Raw genomic sequence first — 23,788 nt, 5'->3', positions numbered from 1 at the left:
ATGAAGGGTAGGGATCCTGGCGAGCAAGAAGTCTTATAAGTCAAGCTAGGCGACTGGGACCAAAACTAGAGCAGAAGGACGAGCATGCCAAATAACGGAAGGGTAACCCCAAACATAAGTTTACCCTACCTTGGAAGTCAACCTTTGAGGTGCAATAACTTAGCAACCGATGCTCGGAAAATATGCTTTTAAACACGTCAGGAAGGATCCTGACGATGCTCCGGTCCATTTGGGGTGGTTGAATGAACGGATTGCGGAGTTGAGGAAACACTGCAAAATAAACACGTTTTAGACCCCAAAAATAACCCCCGGAGCGTCGAACCGCCGGAACCCTCCTGTTTCAGCCCGGAGCACCTTTGAGGGGGAGTAGGAGTACGACCCAAGCTACTAAAAGCAAACCTCGCTTTACAAAAACACCAAATCTGTTCTAAAACAAATTGAATAAGCAATTGCTATCTGGTCGGTTGTTTCCGCTAGTTCTTAGGATCCCGACCAGCTCTTGGCAGAGATTGCGTGATTTGACTCGGGCGGAAGTTCGTCCGAGGGGTGGCAGCAACTCCTCTCGCCCCTCATAGAAAAAAGTCGCGGTGTCCCCGGACTAGGGGGAAAAAACGAAGGGTCTAGGGAGAAAAAAAAGCGGAACTTCGATAAAAGTACTCGGTTGCCCCCAGTTTGAACTCGGGGAGGGATGGAATCTTTACTAGCGAGGAGACCCCTTAAAGTTATTAAGTTTTTAGACTACAAATACGATCAAACAAATAAACTCCATCTTTCGATCGAACGAGCCCAATGAATCCATCGTTGCCCGTTTACCCTTTCTATGTCAGATCGAAGTCACGGTCGTGTATCATCCTAGCACCCCCGTTACACCAAATACCTTAGGAAGTATCCTTTCGGTGTCGGGGTTGCTGACCAAACTTCTTACAGGGGACGATCTGGATACCTGCCGGGATAGCAGCCAAGAGAGCTGCTGACGCACTCGCGGCTGCTTGTGCTGGAGGTGGTGGTGGTGGAGGTGGTGGTGGAGGTGGAGGTGGTGGTGATGGAGGTGGTGGTGGAGGTGGTGGTGGTGGTGGTGGTGGTGGTGGTGGTGGTGGTGCTGGTGGTGGTGGTCTAGGACCTCCACCGCCTCCGGGCGGACCTCCTCCTCCTCCGGGCGGCGGTGGTGGTGGAGGGCCAGCTGGAGGCGGTGGTGGTGGTGGTGGTGGGCCAGCTGGAGGCGGTGGTGATGGTGGTGGTGGGCCAGCTGGAGGCGGTGGTGATGGTGGTGGTGGTGATGGTGGTGATGGTGGTGGGCATCATTAGTTCCCTTTGGTATAATCTCTAACTTCCCTTCCTGCGGAATTGTCACTAACCTTTTAATAGTTGTTAGGATTACTCCCTGAGCACTCGCGATAGCTATTGAGGTGCGGTACGATTTGGTGTTTTGGATTTCCCTTTGTCTTGCGAGAGTATATCAATGGATGGGTTATATCGGGTAGGATTAGATTAGATTAGATTAGATTAGATTATTCCAGGTAGTAATTGCATTGCTTTTATTTCAAAGTCGAATCAAACTCCTAGATTGCTCTCAGAACACTCGGTACCGCTTCAGAAAGTGCAGTAAAACAAGTGATGATAAATGATGCGGTTGAGTGCAGAAATTGTGGTAACATAGGATGATCCCTGCCGTAAGAGGATTAGCGGTGCAAATTTTTCTTGATTAGCGGCGCAAATTTTGTCGCCAAGAATTGATTTCTAATCGAAGATATCGCGAGTGCTCCTAGAGCACTGCGGATATTCCTGCCAGTCATCAGAATGGCTCCCACCAAGCGCTCCTCCGGTTCAGCACCTCTTGCCCCAAAGCGCCCACGACTCCCAAAACGACCTGAAGAACATGAAGATTTACTGACTGACGAGTCTGAAATATCTTACCGAACATTGACTCCACTGCCAGCCCGCACTCGGAGTAGTCAGTCGACCACCGCCGCTCAAATAACTCGGAAAGGTCTTCTCCGTTCCTCCGAAACCCCCACTGGGAGGAGCAGTCCTAGGAGGGTAGAATTTCATCTCCCCGAGGATCATACTGATAATTTTGAAGCGCAGGAGGAGCCTGAGGCAATTGAGGCGCCAGAGGCAATTGAGGCGCCAGAGGTGGAAGAAATAGTTCATACTAGCCACTCAGACTATGATGATGCTCCGGAGAATGACCACGAGAGCTCTGAGGAGGATGAGGATGAACCGGAGGATGAACCTCAAGCCCCCCCCCCCATCTTACACACAGAAGTCTCAGACTGTCGGAAAGAGACCTCATACAGTTCAGCCGACTACTGCCAGAGCACTGGGCAATGCTCGGAGGAAACCAACTGGCGCGGTAGCGGAGGTCATTGCTTCTTCCAACGTGTCGGTGGACGTGGTACAGGTTCGACTCTATCTCGCTCATTGATGCTTTTTAACATGTAAGTATTAGTGGCTAACGATTCAGAGGGGAACTCGACCGGGCGCGAAAGTAATACGTAAACAAGGTCAAGGGAGAGCAGCACCCACTTCAGCACCCAGCCAGAATGCATCCCAGAGAGCACTCCCGGCATCCCAGAGAGCACCCCCAACACCCTCACAGTCTAGGCCCTCTGCACCTGTTTATACTCATGAGTATACCTCTTCTACGCGCCATATCGATTTTTCCTCGATGCGCTCTCGATACGGGGAGTCGTCCCCCACTTACCGGACATATCGTTCTTCACCGCTTAGCGAGGTAATTGGCGAGAACTCTGTGAGCAGTCGTCAGATTCCTTCAAGCCAACTTCACGGTCAAGGTAGATCGCGAAGAGTCTACGAAATCGAGTACCTTCCCTCATCTAGGGAGGAGGACGAGAGTACTCCGATGCCGGAAAGCGAGGGTATTTTGATTCCGGGAAGCGAGGTTTGTATTCCGGAGGACACTCACGACGTCTTTGAGAACACTGGCGACATTCCTTCGAGCCAATTGACTCAGAGGTCTGTGGTCCCTAACTCTAGGAGTGCAAATGTGCTGTCAGTGCAGGCTCAGAGGATTGAGAAGGAGTGTAGCGTGTTAATCGGGGAGCATACTCTTCTACATGAGCCCTTTCCACCTGCAGCAAGACTTTTGGTACTGGTAGTGAGCATGTGGGCAACTGCTAGTCGCCGAGTGGGGTGTAGAGTAGACCTTGATGAGGTCGTTATTAAACAGGTGAGTGCCCCCAAAAGGATTACGAGTGCTCTGGAAGCATAATTGAGGATGATAGGTCAGAAGTCTGCACTCCCGTATCCGTTCCCACTTGATGCACGAGGTGAAAGGGCGCCTGGCGGACTCTACGATATACGGGCTTGGAAATTTTGTGGGGCCTGAGGCGAGGGCGGCTCAAGTGGAATACCTTTTGAAGAATGATCGTTTCTTGAGCCCCCAACAGCATTACGAGGTATGATGCCAGTGGATGCCCAGAGAGCACTCAGGATAGCCGGTAACAGATTCTAGACCTACCGACTGCGCTTCCTGGCTCCGGAAATTATCGATATATTGTATTTTAAATACTTCGATGGGGTAAGAATGCGAGGGGTTAGGGATCCCGAATTTCTAGAGCGGATAACCCCTACCCTTATTTGCCTGATATCGACGGCGATCTGGCACGGCATTCGGGCGTGGTCAACAGGGAGTTACGTGAAGCCTGATAATTTTCAGTCGCAGAATGAGAGTGTTGTGAGTAAGTATGGCCCGATGCCCTCATTGATATGGCGAGTGCCTTGGGAGCAATGACGGATGCTCCTAGGGCTATACGGGATTGCCAAGATAACATCCAAACACGAGTAGAAACGTTCAACAGGATGAGCAACACTTGGAAGGGGAGAAGTAAACAGAACCAGGAGGCAACCTTGGAGGTAATCAAAGATAACCTTCGAGAAAAGGTATGATACTTCTAGATGCCGGTAATGCGAGTGGTATTCTAAATGCTAACCCTAATAGATACGAGATAAAAAAGGGGTAACGATTGAGATTATACCGGAGGAGGGTTTTAGTGAGGACGATGAAGCTCTGGCTGCGGATCTTGCCGCATTCCGAAATGCTCGGAGAACACCCACGAGTGCTCCAGGAGGTCGGGTTGATTCCGACAGCGCCCAGGACGAAGTGATTAATGCCCGACTTCGCGGCATTGACACCGAATAGGAGGGGGAGGAGGAAGAAAAAGAGCCGGAATTACCTGTAGCGGGGGATTACGAAGGGGGGGGGGAGGAGGATGTGTAGAACAATCACGAGTGCTAAGGGAGGTAGTGGGGGATTTCTTCTGATTCGTATATTGTATTAGGGTTAGTTAGGGTGTTAAATGGCGTATTGTATTTAGTATTAGGCGGAGGATCACGGTGTTGAATACACCAATTCTCAAAGTGCAGTCGCGAGTGCTCTGGAGACAGTAGAGATCGTCGTGCGAGTGATGTTTTTGTAATCTCATGGGGGAATTGTGAATACCAGAGGCCGGAACGGCGGAGAGGTGTATGCCTAGAGAGAACGGGGCGCCGACATGTAGGAATCGGTACGTCGGGCATGAGCCAGATTTCAAAGCACCCCATCCGGCAACGTCAGGGGGAGTCAGGGCAATCATTCTATCCCCAGAGCCAGCTGGAGCAGTGAAGAGTGCTCCAGGAGCAGTCAGGATATCCAACCGCGCAACTGGCGTTCTCTAGCGGGTAGAGTGACATCCTAGTTACACCGGGCGCTATTATTTAGTGTCGGGGCCCGTTGTGCGGACTAGTGTGCCCCGGGGCGGAATAATGTTCGCCAGACCTCGCCAGGAGCACTGGCGGTATCTCTGGAGAGGTAGTTTACCTACCGAGCGCCCTGAGCGCCCTGAGCGCCCCGGGCGTCTGGCGAAGGCTACAGGTTTGCTGATGAACAGAGAACGGAGTCCTTTGGAGTATAAGTACTCGGGACCCTTCCCGCGCAACTATCCAATCTCTCCAGTCCTCATCAGAGTTATCAAGTATATTCTACTCGGTAGCAGAGCCCTTACAGATTATTGAGTTCTAGTGATAAATCTTTGAATAATCTAAACCTAATTTCTATCTTGCATGGCCACATCTCTCTATCAGGTTCTAGCGATACGTGGAAAGACTGTCCCCATTACATAGTGTACTCTTGTGGTCTGGTACGCATCCCTCACAGGTTCCCCACTGGATCATATACAGGTTCGTATACCAAACAGAAAGGAATGCGAACGATGCAGGTTCAGATTTAGAAGAGAAGGGATGAAGAGAAAGCGTGCCCCTACGTCTTACTTTTCCTGTAGTCTCTGCAATTTGGTCCTGTGCTGAGCATGCTTTGTAGAATATTAATGCTCGTAATAGTACATCTGCTTGCAATAGTACATCTGCTCGCAATAATACCTCTACCCGCAACTACCTCTAACAGTACCTCTCCTCGTAACTAACTACTCCCTACTAACTACTCGCAATAGTTCGTCAACCCGTACCAGTTCCTCAACCCGCAACAGTTCCTCTACCCGCAATACTTCCTCAACCCTCAGTCGGTCCGCAACAGTTACTCCACGAAATCTGATATCACATGACTTCCAAAAATGGTTAGTACTTGCTTGGTGCACAGTCCAGGTCGCGAATTTGACAAAATTCATCCGCCCAAGCGATAGTTCTAGTCGCGATAAATCAACATTCTTGCCATTGGCCAAGGGGAAAAACGATATACCAATAGATATATTGTGGTTTTCGGCCTCAGTAAATGGTTTAGTTACGTAGTTAGCTGGTTTGGTGACGTTTAAATAGGTTATCTGGGTGTTTTTTCACCACCACCATTAGGCTGGAAGGTCCTAGGTTTTTGAACCGTATCTACTCTTTCACAAACTGCAGATCGAGGAATCGAAAACTGAGAATACGTAGTACTGGTGATTACCTACAGATTTTCTGTCCAAAATTTGACTCTTATTTTCGAAGGGAAGGATATATTTGAGCCGGGTGAGCTTTTTTTGGATGTGACCGGAACCATACTCGTAGGTTACTCAATTCTCTGAGACATGCGCCTAGCCTTTCTCATTCTTTTTAGGTCTTTCGACCCCCACTGAAAATGGTCAATCTGCCAGACAAATTGAAGAGATGCAATCAACTAGCTTTATGTAATGAGCGGTGAACAGTAACTACAATATAACAAGGTTCTTCGGTTAATTCGGTGACATATTGGGATTTGGCTTGGACGGCCAAGGGGTACCTGATCTTGATATATATCAGTTCCGGAACGCCCTCGGCTGAGGTTTAACTTACTTATATGTAGTCCCCCTTTGGCGTTTCCTGCATTATTTCTACGTAGCCAGATTGCTAGATCGAACATTTAGCACGAATTTCATCCCTAGAGGGGTTGAGCCACGAGCACACATGTTCAGGACAACAGGTACCTAGGTAGGGGCGAGATTTAAGAGGCCTATCAGATTATTGCTGAAGTCCCGGCGTAGTCGACTTTCCCTATAACGGTGGCGCAAAAGTAGCGTGAAGTCTGTCACGTTAAATTTGTATATACGAAGCCCGATATAAACCGAGCACTAATCCTTTGTAAATAGACTACCCTCATACTTATAGGGAGAGTTGGCTGTAGTATATCATATATCCTTGTCGAAATATTTATTAGCTAGGAGCTTCAATTAATGCCAAGAGAAACGACGAATTAGGCGCCGCTGGTCGTTAGTGGGTCGAGTGAGTATTTGTGCGCCAAGCCATACGTGAACTCTGCCGTTGCTACATGTATATAAGACGCACCTTGTACTACATACATACTGCTCATGCGTTAATTAAGTTCTGAGAATTCTTGGTAGCAACGACCTCACAAAATTTCTCAGGACTTAATTAACGCGCGAGTACATGTAGGGAAGAAATCTAGAATGCTTGTATTCGACGTATGGATATAGTAAAATTGTGTGGCCGCTGGTTTACAATAGGAGGGATATACGTGTAGTTCACAATCGAGAAATTCCTGACAAGGTCGTGATGTATCCTTAATTCATTTCAAATACCATTCTCACTTGGGATAAACCTCTGCTCAGCTCTCATTGTATTTGTAACCGGATATCTTCCTTTGTTTAGTCACAAACATTGTAAATACATGTACTAAATGTAGCTTCCCATAATTCCACATATTTCTAGTTGCGCACATCCAGTACTGTAATAGTATCTATCACTTACAAGACATCATATGTGCCTCTCTGTGCTGGAAATTGATCACCGGATACCAGGCATACTAGTACAGGATATAAATTTACACGTACGTGTTATCACCGTACGGGTATTACTACATGTATGTACACTCCAATCATTTTGGACGTTCTCGATTCATGTTTTCTGAAATATTGTAGAGGTGCGGGACGATGTATAAGTATGTACATACATGTAGCTATAGTAGTACATGTATCTAGCAATATGGAATAATACGTGTACCACATGTAGTAACGCTTTTCATGTATAACACGGGCACCTGAACTTTCATACTATGTTATTTTTCTTACGATCTACTGCTGAAGCCGACTGATGAATTCAATTGGCAAGGATTTCGCCGAACATTCTTCCGGCACCAGAGATCACTCGTCACATTCATCACCTCCAACGCTGATAAACTACATGTATATGTACATACATGCGCATGTACTGTAGTACATATAATACATTATATACATGTAATTCGATACCCACCTCCGTCATACATTTTCCCACTACATGTAGTGTTTCCCATTTCTTGCCATACCCTTTCTAACTCCCGCTACATGTACTGTATGTACCGCCTATCTTCCTATACAACCTATCACCACCGCCGCCACTACGGCCACTAACCACTTCCTCTATCCTCCCGTTCTTCCTCTTTATCTCTCCTCCTGTCTCACGCTACTTCTACCTCTTACACCTCGCTACTCCAACCCAATAGACCCTGACAAATACGCTATTCTTGGCGTTTTGTTCGCTCATTCTCCACTGAGCTATTGGCAAGAAATAAAGTATAACACTCATCATGGCTTCACCTGGGTCTCTCTATTCTGGATCTCTGGAAAGCAAAAGTACTCCCGATACTCCCGAAACTGGACCTTATGACGGGTATTTCAACCTGAACACGCCATCACACCTCCGTCTTTCCCCAGGTGATGACTTTTATGCTGAGTGGAAAGCACTCCCTTCACGGCTACTTGAATCCCCATCACCTATCCCACCTAATGTACAGTTTCACTCACATAAATCGTCCCATGGAACGGCGACTCAACATAACCTGCCTAGAGACTGTACGTTTGACCTTGCTGGAGCTCAAGGAATACAACATTGTCCAAACGAGAACAGTGTCGAATGCTTCGCTGCGGTCACGGATAAGTCCTCTCCAAACTCTGAAATATTCCGCTACTATCTCGAAAATACCGACTCAGGGGGTCAATTACACTCCTCTCGGGTACTAAGCGATATGTGCCTCACTTCCAACAAATACCAATCAGATTGGAGTATGGATCAAAATGAGCTATCAGCTGCGTCCACCCGTCACCTAAAAATCTGTAATATTGCTCCGGCAACCTCCCTCGTCATTCTTTATGAAACTTTACAGGTACGTCATTGTGCTCGTTGCAGCTTGAGAAATCAAAATTCACAGTTTGTCAGGAATTTGGCGATATCCAAGAGTTTTACACCCAGAAACTTCATCTCGACGGATTTTGTGTGGTTTCCTACTTCGATATCCGCGACTCGATGACTGCTTACCGCAAACTTCAAGCCGAACACCCTCTATCGATACAGTTTTGCCCTAGTGGATATGTCACTATGGTGTGTACCCGGTGTGTGTGCGTTTCCGGGCATACTGCTAACGCACCAGAAGCTTGTAATTGGCAGTAACCTCTCAGGACGAGAGATCGACAATCAGTCAGATATTATGTGTATAGTTACCTCTGGTGGTTGCTCGAGTAATGTCCGCCGCATTCTATACTATGTTCTTTCCGACTTTGGCTCCATCTCCAAGTTTACGGCACTTGAAAACAGTAGTCCTCCGGCGTTCTTGGTCACTTTCTTCGACACACATGATGCGTTTGACATCATTGATACTCTCGACGGGCAATATGTCGAGGTAAGCTGATCTATTTCTTCGATATATAGCTATCAATCTTACTTTTCAATAGGGTTTCCGACTTAAATTGAGTTTTTACGATCCCGATATTCTCGCCTGGAACCCTGGATTCAGCGCGCTTCGTACTCGAACGGATGAAAACGGCCGTGTGCATATCGTATCTTCGCAGGATACAGATGTTGGAGTATATAGTCCTAAGTCTAGTCACCCGTCTATTGATTTCACTTGTCGACGTGACTCTAGCAGTTCTGTCGATAGCAGATATGGTGCGGATCGAGAAGGCGAGAAATACTTCGAAGCAGTATATTCTGGTGGTTATGTCACTCCCAAGAGATCCGGGCTTACTCCACTTGGTTTAAAACCAAGTTATAGGCGCACCCCAGATAACTTCCGGACTGATAGTGGTCAATTTCAAGATTCGTTTTCATATCTTCCATCCAACAAATCCCATGTACCAGACATAAAAATAAAGGATCCCACAGTATCAGCTTCTCCTACATGTCCATACCCACTCTTTGGCAATGAAATATCACCAAAGTCAAACGAAAGGTTGCATGGTCAAGTTCAAGTTCCGGGGAAGAATGTAATTGATTTGGAGCGTATTGCGCGCGGTCTTGATACCAGAACCACGGTGCGATAGGAATACTTCGAAAGTCAATGCCTAAGTTTACTCACTATATTAGGTCATGCTGAGGAACATCCCAAATAAAGTTGATCAGGTATGTATGCCCCCGGCAGTAATGCCACCACCATTAACCTTGGCTGATCTTGTATTTCAGCAAACACTGAAAGACTATGTCGACACGACCAGTAAGGGTCTCTACAATTTCTTATATCTGAGAATAGGTGAGTAAATTTATAACCTATCATTTTTAGACCGTCGTTGCTTACGCATTCCTAGATTTTAGAAACATCTGCAAGTAGGTCCTTGAAATCGATATTTTTTGCCTTTTATCCTGAGCCTTTCTAATGAGATACACAAATAGTGTCGGCTATGCCTTTATCAACTTTATTGATGTGAGATATCTAAAGTGATCCTAATTATTACAGGCAAAAAGCTGACTGTAGTCAATGACTAAGCCTCTTGATATTATTGATGTTGGTTCCAACAGGTTTAGACCATTTTGATGTGATAAAATTTGGCTGACCTTCAACAGTTTGTGAAAGCAAAATCTGGCACGAGATGGTTAGTAGTGCAAGGCTGTTGTGTTCAGATCTTTTACAGCTAATATAATTTAGGAATAAATTCAACTCGGAGAAGGTTCTTGATGTTACGTACGCGAGTAAGTTTATGCTTATTTAATCAGTAATTATCGGGGTCGGGCACTAACTACAGTTACAGATATTCAGGGGATCGATCAACTTGTTGAAAAGTTCCGTAATAGCTCAGTTATGGATCAAGATCCTTCGTACAGACCCAAGGTAGGCTAAGGTTTTAAAAGACCTCAAGAACTCGTTACTAATGTTTATATACTGCCATTGTTTAGCTGTTTCACTCCTCGGGCCCACTCACAGGTATGGTCTTTCTTGATCAGGAGACAGGGCGGTTTCCTGACAATATTTTATTTTAGGTGCTGAAAAGGAGTTTCCTCCAGCGAACAATATTTTGAAAAAATGCCGTAGCATCTCGGCAGCTCAGCAGATTGGCAAGTACAGGCGAGATATCGCTTTCATATCTGAGGAAAACATCTAACAATTTGTAAGGTCTTTTTGCACCAAAGATGTCCACCAATGGTAAAGGCATTTGGAGGAAGCGAGACTAGGACCGTTAAAAGTAAAGAACCTTCTCTTTGTGAAACCTAGAGACATTGAAGTCTCGGTTTTTCTTTTACATGACGCTATTGCGTCTTGGAACTTTTTGTTTGGCAACTTTGGCATATTCACTGGATGGAAGCGGACATCTTAATTGTTTCTTTGGTTTTGTTGGAAAAGGACACTCTTGGTGGGTAATAGTAATTTGTGATGGAACGAGAACGCGAGTACTGGAAACCGGACAACCAGAAATTTGTTGCTGATATAAGGAGTGTGGTTTGTTCACTCTTCTACCCTAAATTGGAGGTGTGTATTTAGCTAGATCGGCAGAGATTTGCTTCCATTATTATTCTAAAAAAAAATATAAATGCAATCCACTCATTGCAACTACAGGAATCAAGGGCTTAATCGAAAAGGGCGGTTTTTACGGGAGATGAAGTGGGGGGTTACAGTTCTCACGGAAGATCTTGCTCAATGACTTCCACTCGCCTATATTAGTAATGCGGCGGAAGTTGAGGCTTGAAATATTAAATTCAATATGCACTGCCACTTTTTATTTGTTATTGATATATCACATGACACTCCCGAGCAGTGATGTACCTCCCTTAAAAGAAATACACTGGAACCCGTAGAACGCGGCTTTATACTTGTACAGAGGCCGATTCATTCTAATCTTACTGTATTGGTCAAATAGTTTTATAAGGTATATCGCTTCGATTTTCAGATGCACATGACCCTTCTTTGAGGGGCGTTTTTTCGCTTCGTTTTGTTCATTAATTGCACGCATTCTTTGAAGGGTGGGCATACTTACGTAAAAAATTAAGCAGAACACTAATTCAGATAAAATAATGATTCGGTACTAAAAAGTATACTAGATATGTGTATGCATTTTAAACATAACATTATATGTACGTAAGTACATATATGTTCAAGGAATACTACATCCATCCATCTATACATGTAGTACTAGGACAGAAGTTTTGGTAATATACCCTTTTTCCAGCCAAAGTAGCCATGTTTAGCTACCCGAAGCAACCACCCAGCCTCATCCAAAAAATTTCAAAGTTTCAAGGACAGTTGAAAATTATCTCAAGGCAGAGCACAGAGAATTCTAGAATTTTAAGTCCATTCTTCAGGTGTGTGCGATCTAATTTTTAAAGTCATGATTTGAGTGTTTCTGATTTTGTATAGTGTTCCCATGTTGCAACGGCAACCAAAATTTACCAAAACTTCTGTACCCCGACTGTACTTATATTTAGTACATGATGTAGTAACGAATGCCAACTTGAACATTATAATACATACATGTATATGAAAGTATTCGCTGAAAAATAATTTACCTCCTAGAATCATGTACATTGTATTTAATAAGACACGAGGTACGTACATACATGTAGTACCGATACATTCTAAAAATTACATGTACTACATGTATATACATGTACCCAGGGTCACGGTGTTGGAAAGTGATGCACATTTGGTTTGACAACGGCCAATTACCTTACCGTCGAAACGCATACAATTTTGAGCCTTATTCAGTCGGCTTATCCAGAACATAGGCTCACAATAGCCTTATGAATACAATAAGGTTCAAATAAGTATTATTTAAGCATGTTTTAAGGATGAAATAAGGTTTAAAAAAGGATTTTTGTACTGATAAAGCGGACTGAATAAGGCTCAAAATTGTATGCGTTTCGACGGTAAGGTACCCCAAATACCTATATTTTGGCGCAACGCAACACGCTCCCTAAATTCAAATTTCGAGTGTAGAGTGTCTCTACAATGGCTAAGAATTCATTTGGTGTTAATTGAATACAAAATAGTTATTCTTCAAGCAAGAAGTCTAGTACTATCCGGTAGCCAAAATCAGTGGTAAAACAACCAAAAAGTATCGATGACAGACCTTTTTTATTTATTTTTCTTATGAAAGGAATCTACACACTTGAATTGACCTCAAGATAGACTTGTCTAAAGACTAATTCTCTCGTGGTTGAGATATCACCCAATGTGCATCATTCCCCGACACCCGGGTACATGTAGTGAATTCTGAGGCAGTAGGTAGGGCAAACCCCTGCATTAAATGCAGTGATCCACTTAGATCTTCAGATAAGTTCATTTATTAATTTCTTGAGCCTTACCTACAATCATTTTACCAGCTGCATCATTTTAGGTCACTCGCTCTACTGGCTAGGATGATGTGGCTTGGCAAGTGAAATACATGTATAATGTAATGTTTAGTAGCATCTTGGCGTAGTGAACCTCATGCTGAGAAAAACATTGCGTTAAAACTCAACCCTAACAAGTCCCACGGTTAACAATTCGGCAATCCTCTTCATAACATACTAAATTCGCCATCAATATCACCCTCACTACTCGTCCAATCATCTCTCGATATAATGGATTCCCAGGCAGCGTCTAGCATGTCCGATTTCAGTGATAAGGACCGCAAAGAGTTGCAACAATTCATCGAGAACGAACAACAGAAATCAAAGTTTCAGACAAGTAAATTCCCAATGAAATCTTTCCAGTTTGAAATTCCTTGTCCATAATTAAAGACCTATACCTGAACCCTTTCTAAACGGTCCAATAGATGTCCACAATTTGACCGACATGTGTTGGTCCAAATGTATGACGTCCAAAATTACTGGCACGGCAATCGACAAAGGTGAAAATTCTTGCCTGGAGAATTGCGTCAATCGATTTATCGACTCCCAGAAGACGATCGTGAAGCAGCTAGACCACATGGGCGGCAGGGCCTAAAAGACGATGTTCGAGAGGAAAGGAATAGAGATCAGCCTGTTCGATAGTTACTTCGGCAAGAGTGTTTGGGATCGATATTCTTAATCAATAAACTGCGGCGACTAGATACAGTCTGCTATCAGGGGTGAATATATAAAAGTTCATTTTATGATATTCCCTCGATTGTTGGACACGTGATAGGTGGCTGTTGAGGAAGATCATTGTATTCCGTATACATTAGTGCGAAGAATAAAGCCCATTTCTTCTCAATCAAGACTTGAGAAGGAAAGCAGTTCCTTCCTTACTCGTTTTTCTGTGGGTAACCCGCTGCGGTCGGAATGCATCACTCATTCAAGAATCAATAGACAGCGGACGACTTCCCGTAGCCGTTCTCAACGCATCTAAACCAGCCAGATAATGACCCCATAATTAATTTTCGAAAAGATAGAATCTGGGGCGGCCCCCACCGCCATCCCCAGGCTGTCTGAAGCATTCAGGACTATATTTGAAGCGCGAATCTGATCTATGCAAGTATGCAACCTCTCAAACCTGAAAACCAGTGGAAACCCATGACATATATGTAGTTATTAACACTCTCCACATCATAAACTAGCGTTCAAATTCTAGAGCTTGTTCTAACTACGTAGAACGACTACGGGAAGTAGTGATTTATGAAGTACACGGCTTTCCGTAAGAATTCCGACTTTATCTAGAAAACAATCTAAATGATACCCTTAATCCCCAGTGTTTTAAAAAGATAGAATCCAGAAATCTCTCCCCAGACTGTGTATCTGGAGTGAAACCGGATGACTCCCCGTAGTCATTCTGAGTGTATCTAGACCCACCAGAATATATTCAGATAGCGATTTGAATGACAACTTCACTCTCCAGATCTTAGAGGAATATATAATCTGGGGAGGCCCCCAAACCCCCTCCTCAAATATATAGTCTAAATACTTCAGAACGATTTCTCGAAAAATAAGCGACATTCCACCCTCTCTATTCCATTCTTCGACATCAATACATCTGTAGGCTGGGTATCACCCTGCTGGAAATGAGACTAATGGTCCGCTTATGGGTTAGAAAACCATCTTTCAAATATCTCCTGACTGGATTCAGAATGACTACAGGAAGTCATCCACTAATATCAAAGAAACGACAAGACAGGGGGGAGGGCTGATTCAAAGTAAATGCCCAAATCGATAAATTGAGGCGTGGATGAGATATTTAACCTTTAAATGTTTAAAGGATATCTTGAATTCAAAACGGGAAATTAATCAATAGATGATTTGTACCAAACTTTACACATCCAGCAACCCTTAGTATTTTAACCCGAGCAACCAAAATCAACCATGTTACGTTCCAAACCTCATATCAAAATCTTGAATCCATCACATCACACCTAAACGTTTCCGACTTTTCTCCCTATTCCAAAAGGAGTCATGCCAAACTTTGTTCATCCCTTCCATTCATCCCCCAACTTATCGCCCTCAATATCCATCGATTCATAAATTCACCGTCTTTTCCGCTCAATATAACCGAATCCTAACCACAGTAATTATCGATCATACTAGATACTCTCTTCCGTAAAAGAAGAAAGAAGAAAGAAAAAACTCAAAATAAGGGGGTGTACATATAATAACGTATCAACAAGAAGATAATTTGCAGATAGTCAAAATCAAGAAAGAAAGAACAATACCTTATATATAAAGTGTCATCAAAGGGGTATAGAACATTACGGAGAGTGAAAACAAGTATATAATGCATTACAGTATTCCGCAACACATGTAACTTCGTCACCTATGGTATCTTAAAACACCATGCCCTGTTCCATTATTATTGCAGGGGACACGACGTAACAGTCATTGAATTCATGAGAAACATAAGAGGGCAAGGGTTTTATCAATAATGCAAGTAGAGAATAGAAAGAAAGGAAAAATACCACCCAGAGCCAGCTAAGGCAACACCGAAAGAAATCCGTGAGAGGAATGGGCATTGCATGCAACTAAACACCCCGTGTTGCAGCAAGAACACATAGTGCAATTATGGCACCGATAACGAGTAGTCCAACAACGGACATTGTTCGATTTACGGTTCGCCACCATTTCGCGTTCTCATACTTTCGTTGTTGTTTTACAGTATTATTTGATCCAGCCTCCGCATCGACAATATAATGGGATGGTTGGTCAACGATTTGAATGGGTTGCTTGTAGTTGCGTCCGTGTACCTCTGGCAGCGGAAGGAATGCAGCAATTATCCAGCATACTGGTAGAAGAAATCCCAGGCAAAACATTACAAGTTGGCGGTCGATGGTCTCAAACCTGGACAGCGGTGTGTGATCTAGGTGTGGTGTTGACCACTGAGTCGCGATTTCGGCGTCCATAATTTTGGTTCTGGACCCCACCCAGTCCACGCCAGGAACACTCTCAGAAGAGCCCCATTGCCTTTGACCTTGATATAATGTACCTGGCGGGATGACTTCTGTTATCTGCATTGAATCATCGCTTTGTTGATGTCTGATTTTGTGCTCTGCTGTGTCTTCATTTCCGTACCTGGGCATTTCGGGCTCAATAATACTTCCTCGTCCTCCCTTCTTGCTATAGAAATACCTGGAGACAAGGCCGTGTAAGCAACATGTGCTAGATTGTCCAACAGTTCGCAAATAAGAAGCGCAGGAACGTACCTTGCCCATGCCGGAAGTTGTTTGGCTGAGGCGAGAAGAGAACCAGCAGTGCCAGGGCGTTCCATAGAGGCATTACTTCGAGAGCGCACTGGGGCAGGTTGTGGGTGAACCATGCGTGCACCTTGAGCGCTCGACTCACCCAATCGCGGTGACGGGGTAACTCTCGGAGATATAGTGACGGGGCGCTGACGATTGACAAGCCCCCCGAGTATATCGCCTTGTTCACTACTTTCATCGTTACTGTCCTCGCTGCTCCCTACTATCCTGAGTGTGTGGGAATTCATTCTAGATCCTTCTGAGCTTGTTGGGCTTTGGGCACTGTTTGCTATCCATGAATTTGATTTTTCGTTGTATTCTTCCACTGTATATGGAGGCAGCGCGGGCCGAGAAGGCTTTTTTAGGATGGACTTTGGAAATGTCTGCACTTTTGGGGGCGTTGTTGTATTAGGGGCTGGAATCGAGCCACTGGCCAGTGTGTCTGGGTTCTGAGACTCCCCGATTACAACGCTTGGTGGATCTCGGGACACAATAAAGGCAGATTCCCTTTTGTAGATCTTCAAGGGAGGTACTGGAGGTAAACTATCTATGGAACCAGAAGGTCCACGGCTACTGTTTGTACTTGCAGTGTGCGAACTCGAGCGTGTGCTGTCCCTCGATATGGAGGCTGCAACTGGATGAGGGACCCATGCTGAAACGTCAGTTGCTTTGTGTGAAACTGACGAATTATTGCTGTGAATAGAAGGATTTGTCCGGACTTCGTTCGTTTCGGAATCGGAGCGCTGGTGGAGGGCAGCGCGACGACGGTTGTTCATTTCCATAAAAACTCGAGATCCCTTAAGCTCTCCGACTTGATTGTTCTTTGACCATAGAGCAAGCAAGAGACAATGGTAAATTCCGGCTCTAGGTAAAGCCGAAGAGATGTGTCAGATGCTGGATAAGCCGTAACGCAGCAAAAGCGACAAAAATATAAGGATATAAAAAAGATGCGATAGAATATGTGGCGGCAAAACAACTGATAAATAATAGTAAGAAACAAAAATACAAAACTCTTCGATGTAAACCGAAGAATCAGAACAAAAAATTAAGGCACCAAGGAAGGACAGACAACGGAGCGTAAACGTCAAATTAAGTGGAGAAACCGAGCCAAAGAGGGGAATGGGCCAAGTGGTTCAGATAAAAGAGTGTGGAGGGATTGAACCCAAGGAAAGATTGTGGGGAGGGAACGAGTGAGGGAGAGTGAGGTGAGTGAGTGTGCGAGAAAGAGAGAGAAAAGGTTAAACGAGTGCGCATGCCTGAGAAGCGCTTTGTTTTGTTTACCACCCCTATTTCTGCAATCTACTCCTCTTACTGCTAGGAATATTTAGCCTGACATATAAGCAATCTGCAGGAACGGTACGTATCTAGAGTTTATTCTTTTTCTCTCACTCTCGTTCTCAGCAGCATGCTTTCTGTGCGTGCCGGCACACTCCAGAGTCGTTGCTGTGATTGTCATGAGTGGTTAATGCAGAGAAGAACCCGCAGCTCTAAACTTATCTACCTAGGATACCACTTACCTAGCGCATTCTAGGCTAATGGGGTGTAGATTTTCCGCTTCCGTCTGAATCTCTGAGCTGTTCTATCGACACTCGCATTCCCGACCCCTGGTATGTTGTATGTATAATGCATCACTAGACTCTAAGGTAGACTGTTCCTGGGGGCGTTTCCCCAATTTGAGCATGGCCCTGACAGAACGTTGCATCAGACATATCCCTGAGATCCTGAAACACAGCTGTGTACCGATTCGCCCTTGCGCTTGCCCCGTGCACGATAAAATTGGCGATGTAGCGGGTAGGCACCTACCAAGTAAAGTCTACTACATTGGGATGGCACCAACATCCATATTCGTAAGGTCTTGGCACATCCGGTGGTAGGTATGTACTACGGGTGCCGGGGTAAGTCTGTAGACAGGTGGCGGTGACACACAAACAAATATTAAGGAATCTCCTCCCTATGCACCGCCACCTGTCTACAGACTTACCCCGGCACCCGTAGTACTACGCCTGTGACGGTAAGTCTGTAGACAGGTGGCGGTGACACACAAGCAAATGTTCAGAGATCGTCCCCCAATGCACCGCCACCTGTCTACAGACTTACCGTCACAGGCGTAGTACATGTATCGACAGCCGAACTACATACAATTCAGATATTCGGCCTATATTGTGCTATACATATATAGATCATTGCGTTATATGGGTGAGAGGGCTAAAATACTTTATTTAATTGTTCTAACCATGGGTTCTGACTCGCAGGGCGCCAAAGGCCTACGGACACGGTACCTAAGCGTGGATGCACTTCGGGGAATTCCTCCAATTCTTCACGAAGGCAAAAGCCGGTTCACGCTTGGTGAACTCTGATAATTAAAAAATGTAGTTATGTATGTAGGCACATACTTGAGGAGCTGTAGTGGTGTCTCGTTACCCGGACGCGTCTGTGGCGCTGTCCTTCTAGGTTTGTGGCTTTTTATCATGATTTGGCCCGTAACGTACTGTATTTTGTAGTTGCTGTGCCAAGACTTTCTGTGAAAGTTAGCGCAACAAGAAGTTTGTGGATGGGATCGAGCTCACCCCCGGCCTACTTGTGTCCATTAAATCACTTGTATTTATTGGGTGGCTCAATCTTACTTGAATCTCGGCGTTTGTGGCGTTGGAAGAATATAATATTGGGTGGTAGACTTTGTTCGGACGGACGTGGTATTTAATACTATGGTAAATTCAGTTGCATGCTTTCAGATAAAATCAAATAGACGGCTTCCCTAGTCACCCGAACACTGAACAGTCAACGTCAAAAAGAAAGGATCTTCGTTGTAACCGATTTCTGTACAGCGATGGGTAATAAGTCATCAGACGGAACGCCACCAAAATCCGCGTTTGCAAGCAAAATTGTGGCTAGGTCGTCCGATGACTTATTACCCACCGCTGTACCAATCATACTCAACTGTTTGGGTGGGGGGGGGGGTGTTCGGGTGGCTAGGGAAGCCGTCTATTCGCCAAAGACAAAAGTATTCGGATGAAGTTAAGGTATTGTTAAGTAGACATATAACGGGAAATAAATACCTCCAGAGGTATTTGTATCAAAACCAATAATTTGGGCTCGAATACTACACTGACTTACTGGGGGTGAATACCATGGCATTGACACCGTCCGAACAGAGCCTAAGCTATAAGCAGTGTATTATTATATCATCCCTGTATTGCAGAGCTTTACGTAGTCCAGCCCTATCAAGTGTTTACATAAGTACTTGCTTACCAGCATATGAACCAGAAAATGCGAGTTCGAGAGTCAAGGATTATTTGTATGGAGTGGCGCGGATCTGCCGTACAAAATAGACATTTGCATTTTCTGGTTCATATGCTTGTAAGCAAGTACTCGTTTACCACGAAAAGAACCAGAAAATGCAGTTGCTCAGGGCAAGGATTATTTGTATGGGGTAGCGGTGATCTCTCATACAAATCATTACAGTTTCCGTCACTTGCATTTTTTGGTTCTTACCCTGGTATACGAGTACATAACTTTGGTATTAATGTTCTGCCCAATAGGCGAAACCCTCCGGTTCACAAACTGGATGCCCGGTTCAGTAAATTTTCCCAATGGATCATCCTGCTCAGATGCACCATACAAAATTTGAACGGGTTAAATTTGCCCCATTCGGAGGGTAAATCCGCATAAGAAGCCCCAGCCCAAAATATTCCTCCTGGCAGATCATAGTACTCGAGCTCATTAATTTGATTGATATTATATAATTATGTTAATTCGATTAAGTACTGTATATATTCAATTACTTCTTGATATTTTAAAATAAAACCGTGAGTTCGCTACTAACAAGAATTCTCATTACTTAATGAATGAGTATATATATGGCGATAGCCTTAGAGAATTAAAAATAAGGTTGATTAAAGTTCATACTTTCCCAACCGTGCCTTGTTCAGAAAAGCTATCCAGTTCACGAACTTATCATCCTATCGGGGAAATCAACTCAACCAGGCGCCTAGTTCATGAACTGGAAAATCCCGCCTATCCGGCAGAACATATACATGTATTATCATGATAAATCGCTTCGTGCCGGAGTACTGCTTAACCATTCATCCAATTGTTTGTATATCTTTAAACCAGCCTGTGATTTCTGTGGTAATTCGACCAGCACCTAATCAGATGGATGGTATTTGATTTTCTCTTTGATCGAAATTATCACCTAATTATAACCTACAATTAAACATGTATCCTTCTACTGAAACTTAAGGTCTTGGAAAAATATTTAACAATTACCAGGGCTTATGGGCTTCAATCAGCACTTTATACCAATATTGTATGTTTCCTCCAACGTTTCTAGATAGGGACCCGGCAGTCGTTGTTAGGTCAAAACATCAGCACTGATCGCCAGGGACACACCATGTTGACTTAGCGCCCCTGTGTGCCCAGCAGCAAAAGGTCTCTGAATCCAAACTCAACAACCACAACACACTTCCATGATCATGGTGTACACTCCAGAGGAATTTCCTCGATTCACACCCCTCTATGCCAGCCTCATCTCAATCATATACACAATAAGCTATGTCGGTGTTCTTTACCTTAGCCCCCTCTCGCGCCCTGATCCATCTCTTAACCGCGATTCTCCCTCCGTAATACGGATCCGGATCCGCGCTGTAACAGTTGTCACTATCGCAGCCCTGGCAGTTACATCCATCATCACTGCTTTGACAACGCCGAGACGAGCATTGTCCGAAGTTCTCTCCTTCTTAGGCTTATTATCGCCGACACCAACATCTATCCTCGACGTTTTTAGATCTTTGCTTCTCACCGCAATTCTATTCACGGGTCCACTCGCGCAGCGGCTATGGTTTGATGTAGTCGACTATGGTTGGGGGGAGGTTAAATCTGATCTGCAGAAGATGTTCTACACCTGGACAGGCTGGAGAAATTTTGTAGCTGTAGGTCATGCCCTTTGGGGCCTCTTTGAAAGCTTAACGAGCTTAACCGCTCGCTTTATTTTCAGCGAGCTGGGATTAACCGTTTTTTATTTGGTCGTCAGGCGCCTTTCACTGAAGAAATTGTGTTCCGGTCATGTTTGGCCCCACTGCATCTGATAGCAGGGAAATCGCCTATCTCTGTAGTATTTTTATCTCCACTATATTTTGGAATAGGTTTGCCCTAGCCCTTCCCTGTAAGGATGCTAGTTTCCTGACTTTCCTTTTAATGCAGCGCATATCCATCATGGCTATGAGTTTTACTTGAGCCACCCCAACTCTCTCTTTCTCACTATCGCGCGCTCTTTAATCCAGTTTGCGTACACCACATTGTTTGGCTGGTTTGCAACATTCATACTGCTTAGGACAGGGTCCGCTTGGGCGGTGATCGCCGTCCACTCATTCTGTAATCATATGGGTCTTCCTCACTTGGGCATGGTTGATGGCCCTAAATGGAGATCGGGAGTTTACTTTGCGAGCTTACTTGGAGGTGCATGGGGTTTCTACACCCTTTTGTGGACGTTATCAGAGTCCCCAAATGCCCTAGCATCCTTCAGTTGATTCTTGGGCATATCCCATCTTTTCTCGTTTCTCGACCCATTACCCTGTTCATACACATATGGGTAAAAATAATTCGATTTGAAGTAAAGAGAATTTATAAAATGCGTCCAATACCCTGCTCTGTTCATTTAGGAACAAAAAGTTCTGGGTGCATATTTATTTTTGATAATCGTGCCACGCAGCCTTTCAGCTGTAGAAGGGTTGAGACACCTTCGAGGATACGCATATGTGTAAACCCAATTTCCTGACAAGCTGTTAGAAGTGAAGTGCGTGTACCACAGAAGTATTGTTCCCACCTTAATGAAGTTCAACTTAGCATGTTCACTCAAACTATCAATAGTCTTGGTAACCCTAAACATAGTACTAATTATATCAACAGCTGAATACCCTTTATCCCATAGTTCTTCCAATTTTTCGAGCGCCGAGTCAATCTTTCCCTCATTGCAAGCCTTGATCATTGCCTGTACGGCAATTGGATGTGGGGAATCAACTACTTTGAACACATTATCCCCGTTCACAAACCCAAAGCCTGCCACAGTGCTCTGTAAATTGTTGATTGCCTGCCTCATGTCTCCCTCTGCCGAAAATATCAAGGCTGCGATTCCATCATCTGAATAATCAACTTTCTCTGCCTCACAAATTTCCATAAGTCGCTTGAGAACTTGCTGGTCTGTCAAGCGTGAATATCGGAGAATTGCACAACGGGACTGAAGAGGTTCAATGATCTTGTTGGATTGATTACAAGCAAAAGCGAACCGGGTAGTGGATGAGTATATTTCCATTGTGCGGCGAAGGGCCTGTTGGGCGCCGGCAGTCATGCTGCGGGGTGGTTAATAAAATTTAATTTCCCTAAAGGTATCGGAATATCGGCAAAGTACCTATCAGCTTCATCAAGGATAACGATCTTCTGTCGACCAGCAGGTAGGGTGACTTTCTTTTGTGCAAATCCCTTTATACGATTCCGAACTACGTCGATTCCACGTTCGTCAGACGCGTTCAGTTCAAGCACAGCCTCTTTATAGGCATCGCCTAATAATGCGCGAGCGAGACAAAGCACTGAAGTTGTTTTCCTAGGCTTAAAGTTAGATATTGGGAAGTATTAAAGAGACCCGATAGACAAACCCGATACCCGGCATCCCAGAGATGATGACGTGTGGCATATTCCCATCCTTTGCAATAATCTTGAGACGTTCAATCGTCTCATTGTTGCCCACAATATCGTCAAGTAGTATAGGTCGATACTTTTCAACCCTTTGAAATCCGCCCAAATTAGTCAATATACATTGGTGTGGGGATGAAGCAATCTCGAATGCGCTGTCTCGCAAAACTAATGTTAGGAATTAGGAACTTAGCTCACCATGGCAATTCGTAAGCAGGAGCAGATGAGGGTAAAGTATTTGTAGCAGTGCCATGACCAGCTGATGATTCCCCACCCATGATTAGAATTTTTTCAGTCGAGATGTATCTTGGATTTATTGAGTTGAAGGGGTCTCCGTGCGATCAGATTGAATTGATTTTCTAGCCCTAGATTACTCTCTCGCGTAGGCACGTGAAGTTGAACTCATGACTTGGCGCCAACCCTAATGATCTCCGGCCTACAGCATCTACCATCTCTCGGCATTACACTCAATTTGTACTCTCCCGGTACTAGCCAACTAAGTCTCCCAACGTGCCGTTCCGTACCGGAGATTTCTGCGGAGATTTCTGCGTCAAGGAATTCTGAAAGATCTACCCGTAACCTCGAATTCCCCTTTGTCTCAATCCTCCGCCGCGGGTCACCGTTAAAAGGAAACCAAAAGACATTATGAACGCCCCTCTCTCCCCAAAAAAGAAAGAGCTCCAGATTTTACCTCATCTTAGTCCATCTAATGATAAAATCTGGGATATTAAGGTACTCGAGCTCCTCTATTTAACTCACTCTCAGCAAAGATGCTTGAAGTATCTACATTCAGCCCCTTATACCTACATGTATGT

The 23,788-nt window shown here is 44.6% G+C and overlaps 6 protein-coding genes across 6 annotated transcripts; 4 read left to right on the top strand and 2 right to left on the bottom strand.

Annotated features, from left to right (window-relative positions):
- Positions 1-789: 789 nt before the first annotated feature.
- On the top strand, positions 790-1,305 carry LAJ45_07937 (uncharacterized protein; the record flags this gene model as incomplete). The annotated part of the gene is made up of 2 exons (XM_046117492.1): positions 790-807; positions 928-1,305. 2 exons carry the CDS (start codon positions 790-792, stop codon positions 1,303-1,305), a joined length of 396 nt encoding a protein of 131 aa, XP_045969477.1.
- Positions 1,306-7,990: 6,685 nt separating this feature from the next.
- On the top strand, positions 7,991-9,719 carry LAJ45_07936 (uncharacterized protein; the record flags this gene model as incomplete). Its single annotated transcript, XM_046117491.1, has 4 exons — positions 7,991-8,566; positions 8,620-8,781; positions 8,831-9,079; positions 9,132-9,719. The coding sequence occupies 4 exons, from the start codon at positions 7,991-7,993 to the stop codon at positions 9,717-9,719; spliced, it is 1,575 nt and encodes a 524-aa protein (XP_045969476.1).
- A 3,508-nt stretch (positions 9,720-13,227) lies between these two features.
- LAJ45_07935 (uncharacterized protein) lies at positions 13,228-13,638 on the top strand (the record flags this gene model as incomplete). The annotated part of the gene is made up of 3 exons (XM_046117490.1): positions 13,228-13,333; positions 13,422-13,496; positions 13,547-13,638. The coding sequence occupies 3 exons, from the start codon at positions 13,228-13,230 to the stop codon at positions 13,636-13,638; spliced, it is 273 nt and encodes a 90-aa protein (XP_045969475.1).
- A 1,937-nt stretch (positions 13,639-15,575) lies between these two features.
- On the bottom strand, positions 15,576-17,065 carry LAJ45_07934 (uncharacterized protein; the record flags this gene model as incomplete). The annotated part of the gene is made up of 2 exons (XM_046117489.1): positions 15,576-16,179; positions 16,254-17,065. 2 exons carry the CDS (start codon positions 17,063-17,065, stop codon positions 15,576-15,578), a joined length of 1,416 nt encoding a protein of 471 aa, XP_045969474.1.
- A 3,690-nt stretch (positions 17,066-20,755) lies between these two features.
- LAJ45_07933 (uncharacterized protein) lies at positions 20,756-21,814 on the top strand (the record flags this gene model as incomplete). Its single annotated transcript, XM_046117488.1, has 3 exons — positions 20,756-21,217; positions 21,283-21,430; positions 21,489-21,814. 3 exons carry the CDS (start codon positions 20,756-20,758, stop codon positions 21,812-21,814), a joined length of 936 nt encoding a protein of 311 aa, XP_045969473.1.
- A 124-nt stretch (positions 21,815-21,938) lies between these two features.
- On the bottom strand, positions 21,939-23,251 carry LAJ45_07932 (uncharacterized protein; the record flags this gene model as incomplete). Its single annotated transcript, XM_046117487.1, has 5 exons — positions 21,939-22,058; positions 22,111-22,633; positions 22,693-22,884; positions 22,937-23,065; positions 23,172-23,251. 5 exons carry the CDS (start codon positions 23,249-23,251, stop codon positions 21,939-21,941), a joined length of 1,044 nt encoding a protein of 347 aa, XP_045969472.1.
- Between the last annotated feature and the right edge of the window lie 537 nt (positions 23,252-23,788).

This window comes from Morchella importuna (assembly GCF_003444635.1).
Source record: "Morchella importuna strain M04M26 chromosome Unknown Morimp01GS026, whole genome shotgun sequence".
Classification (NCBI taxonomy): domain Eukaryota; kingdom Fungi; phylum Ascomycota; class Pezizomycetes; order Pezizales; family Morchellaceae; genus Morchella; species Morchella importuna.
This window is presented reverse-complemented; position numbering and strand designations above follow the sequence as displayed.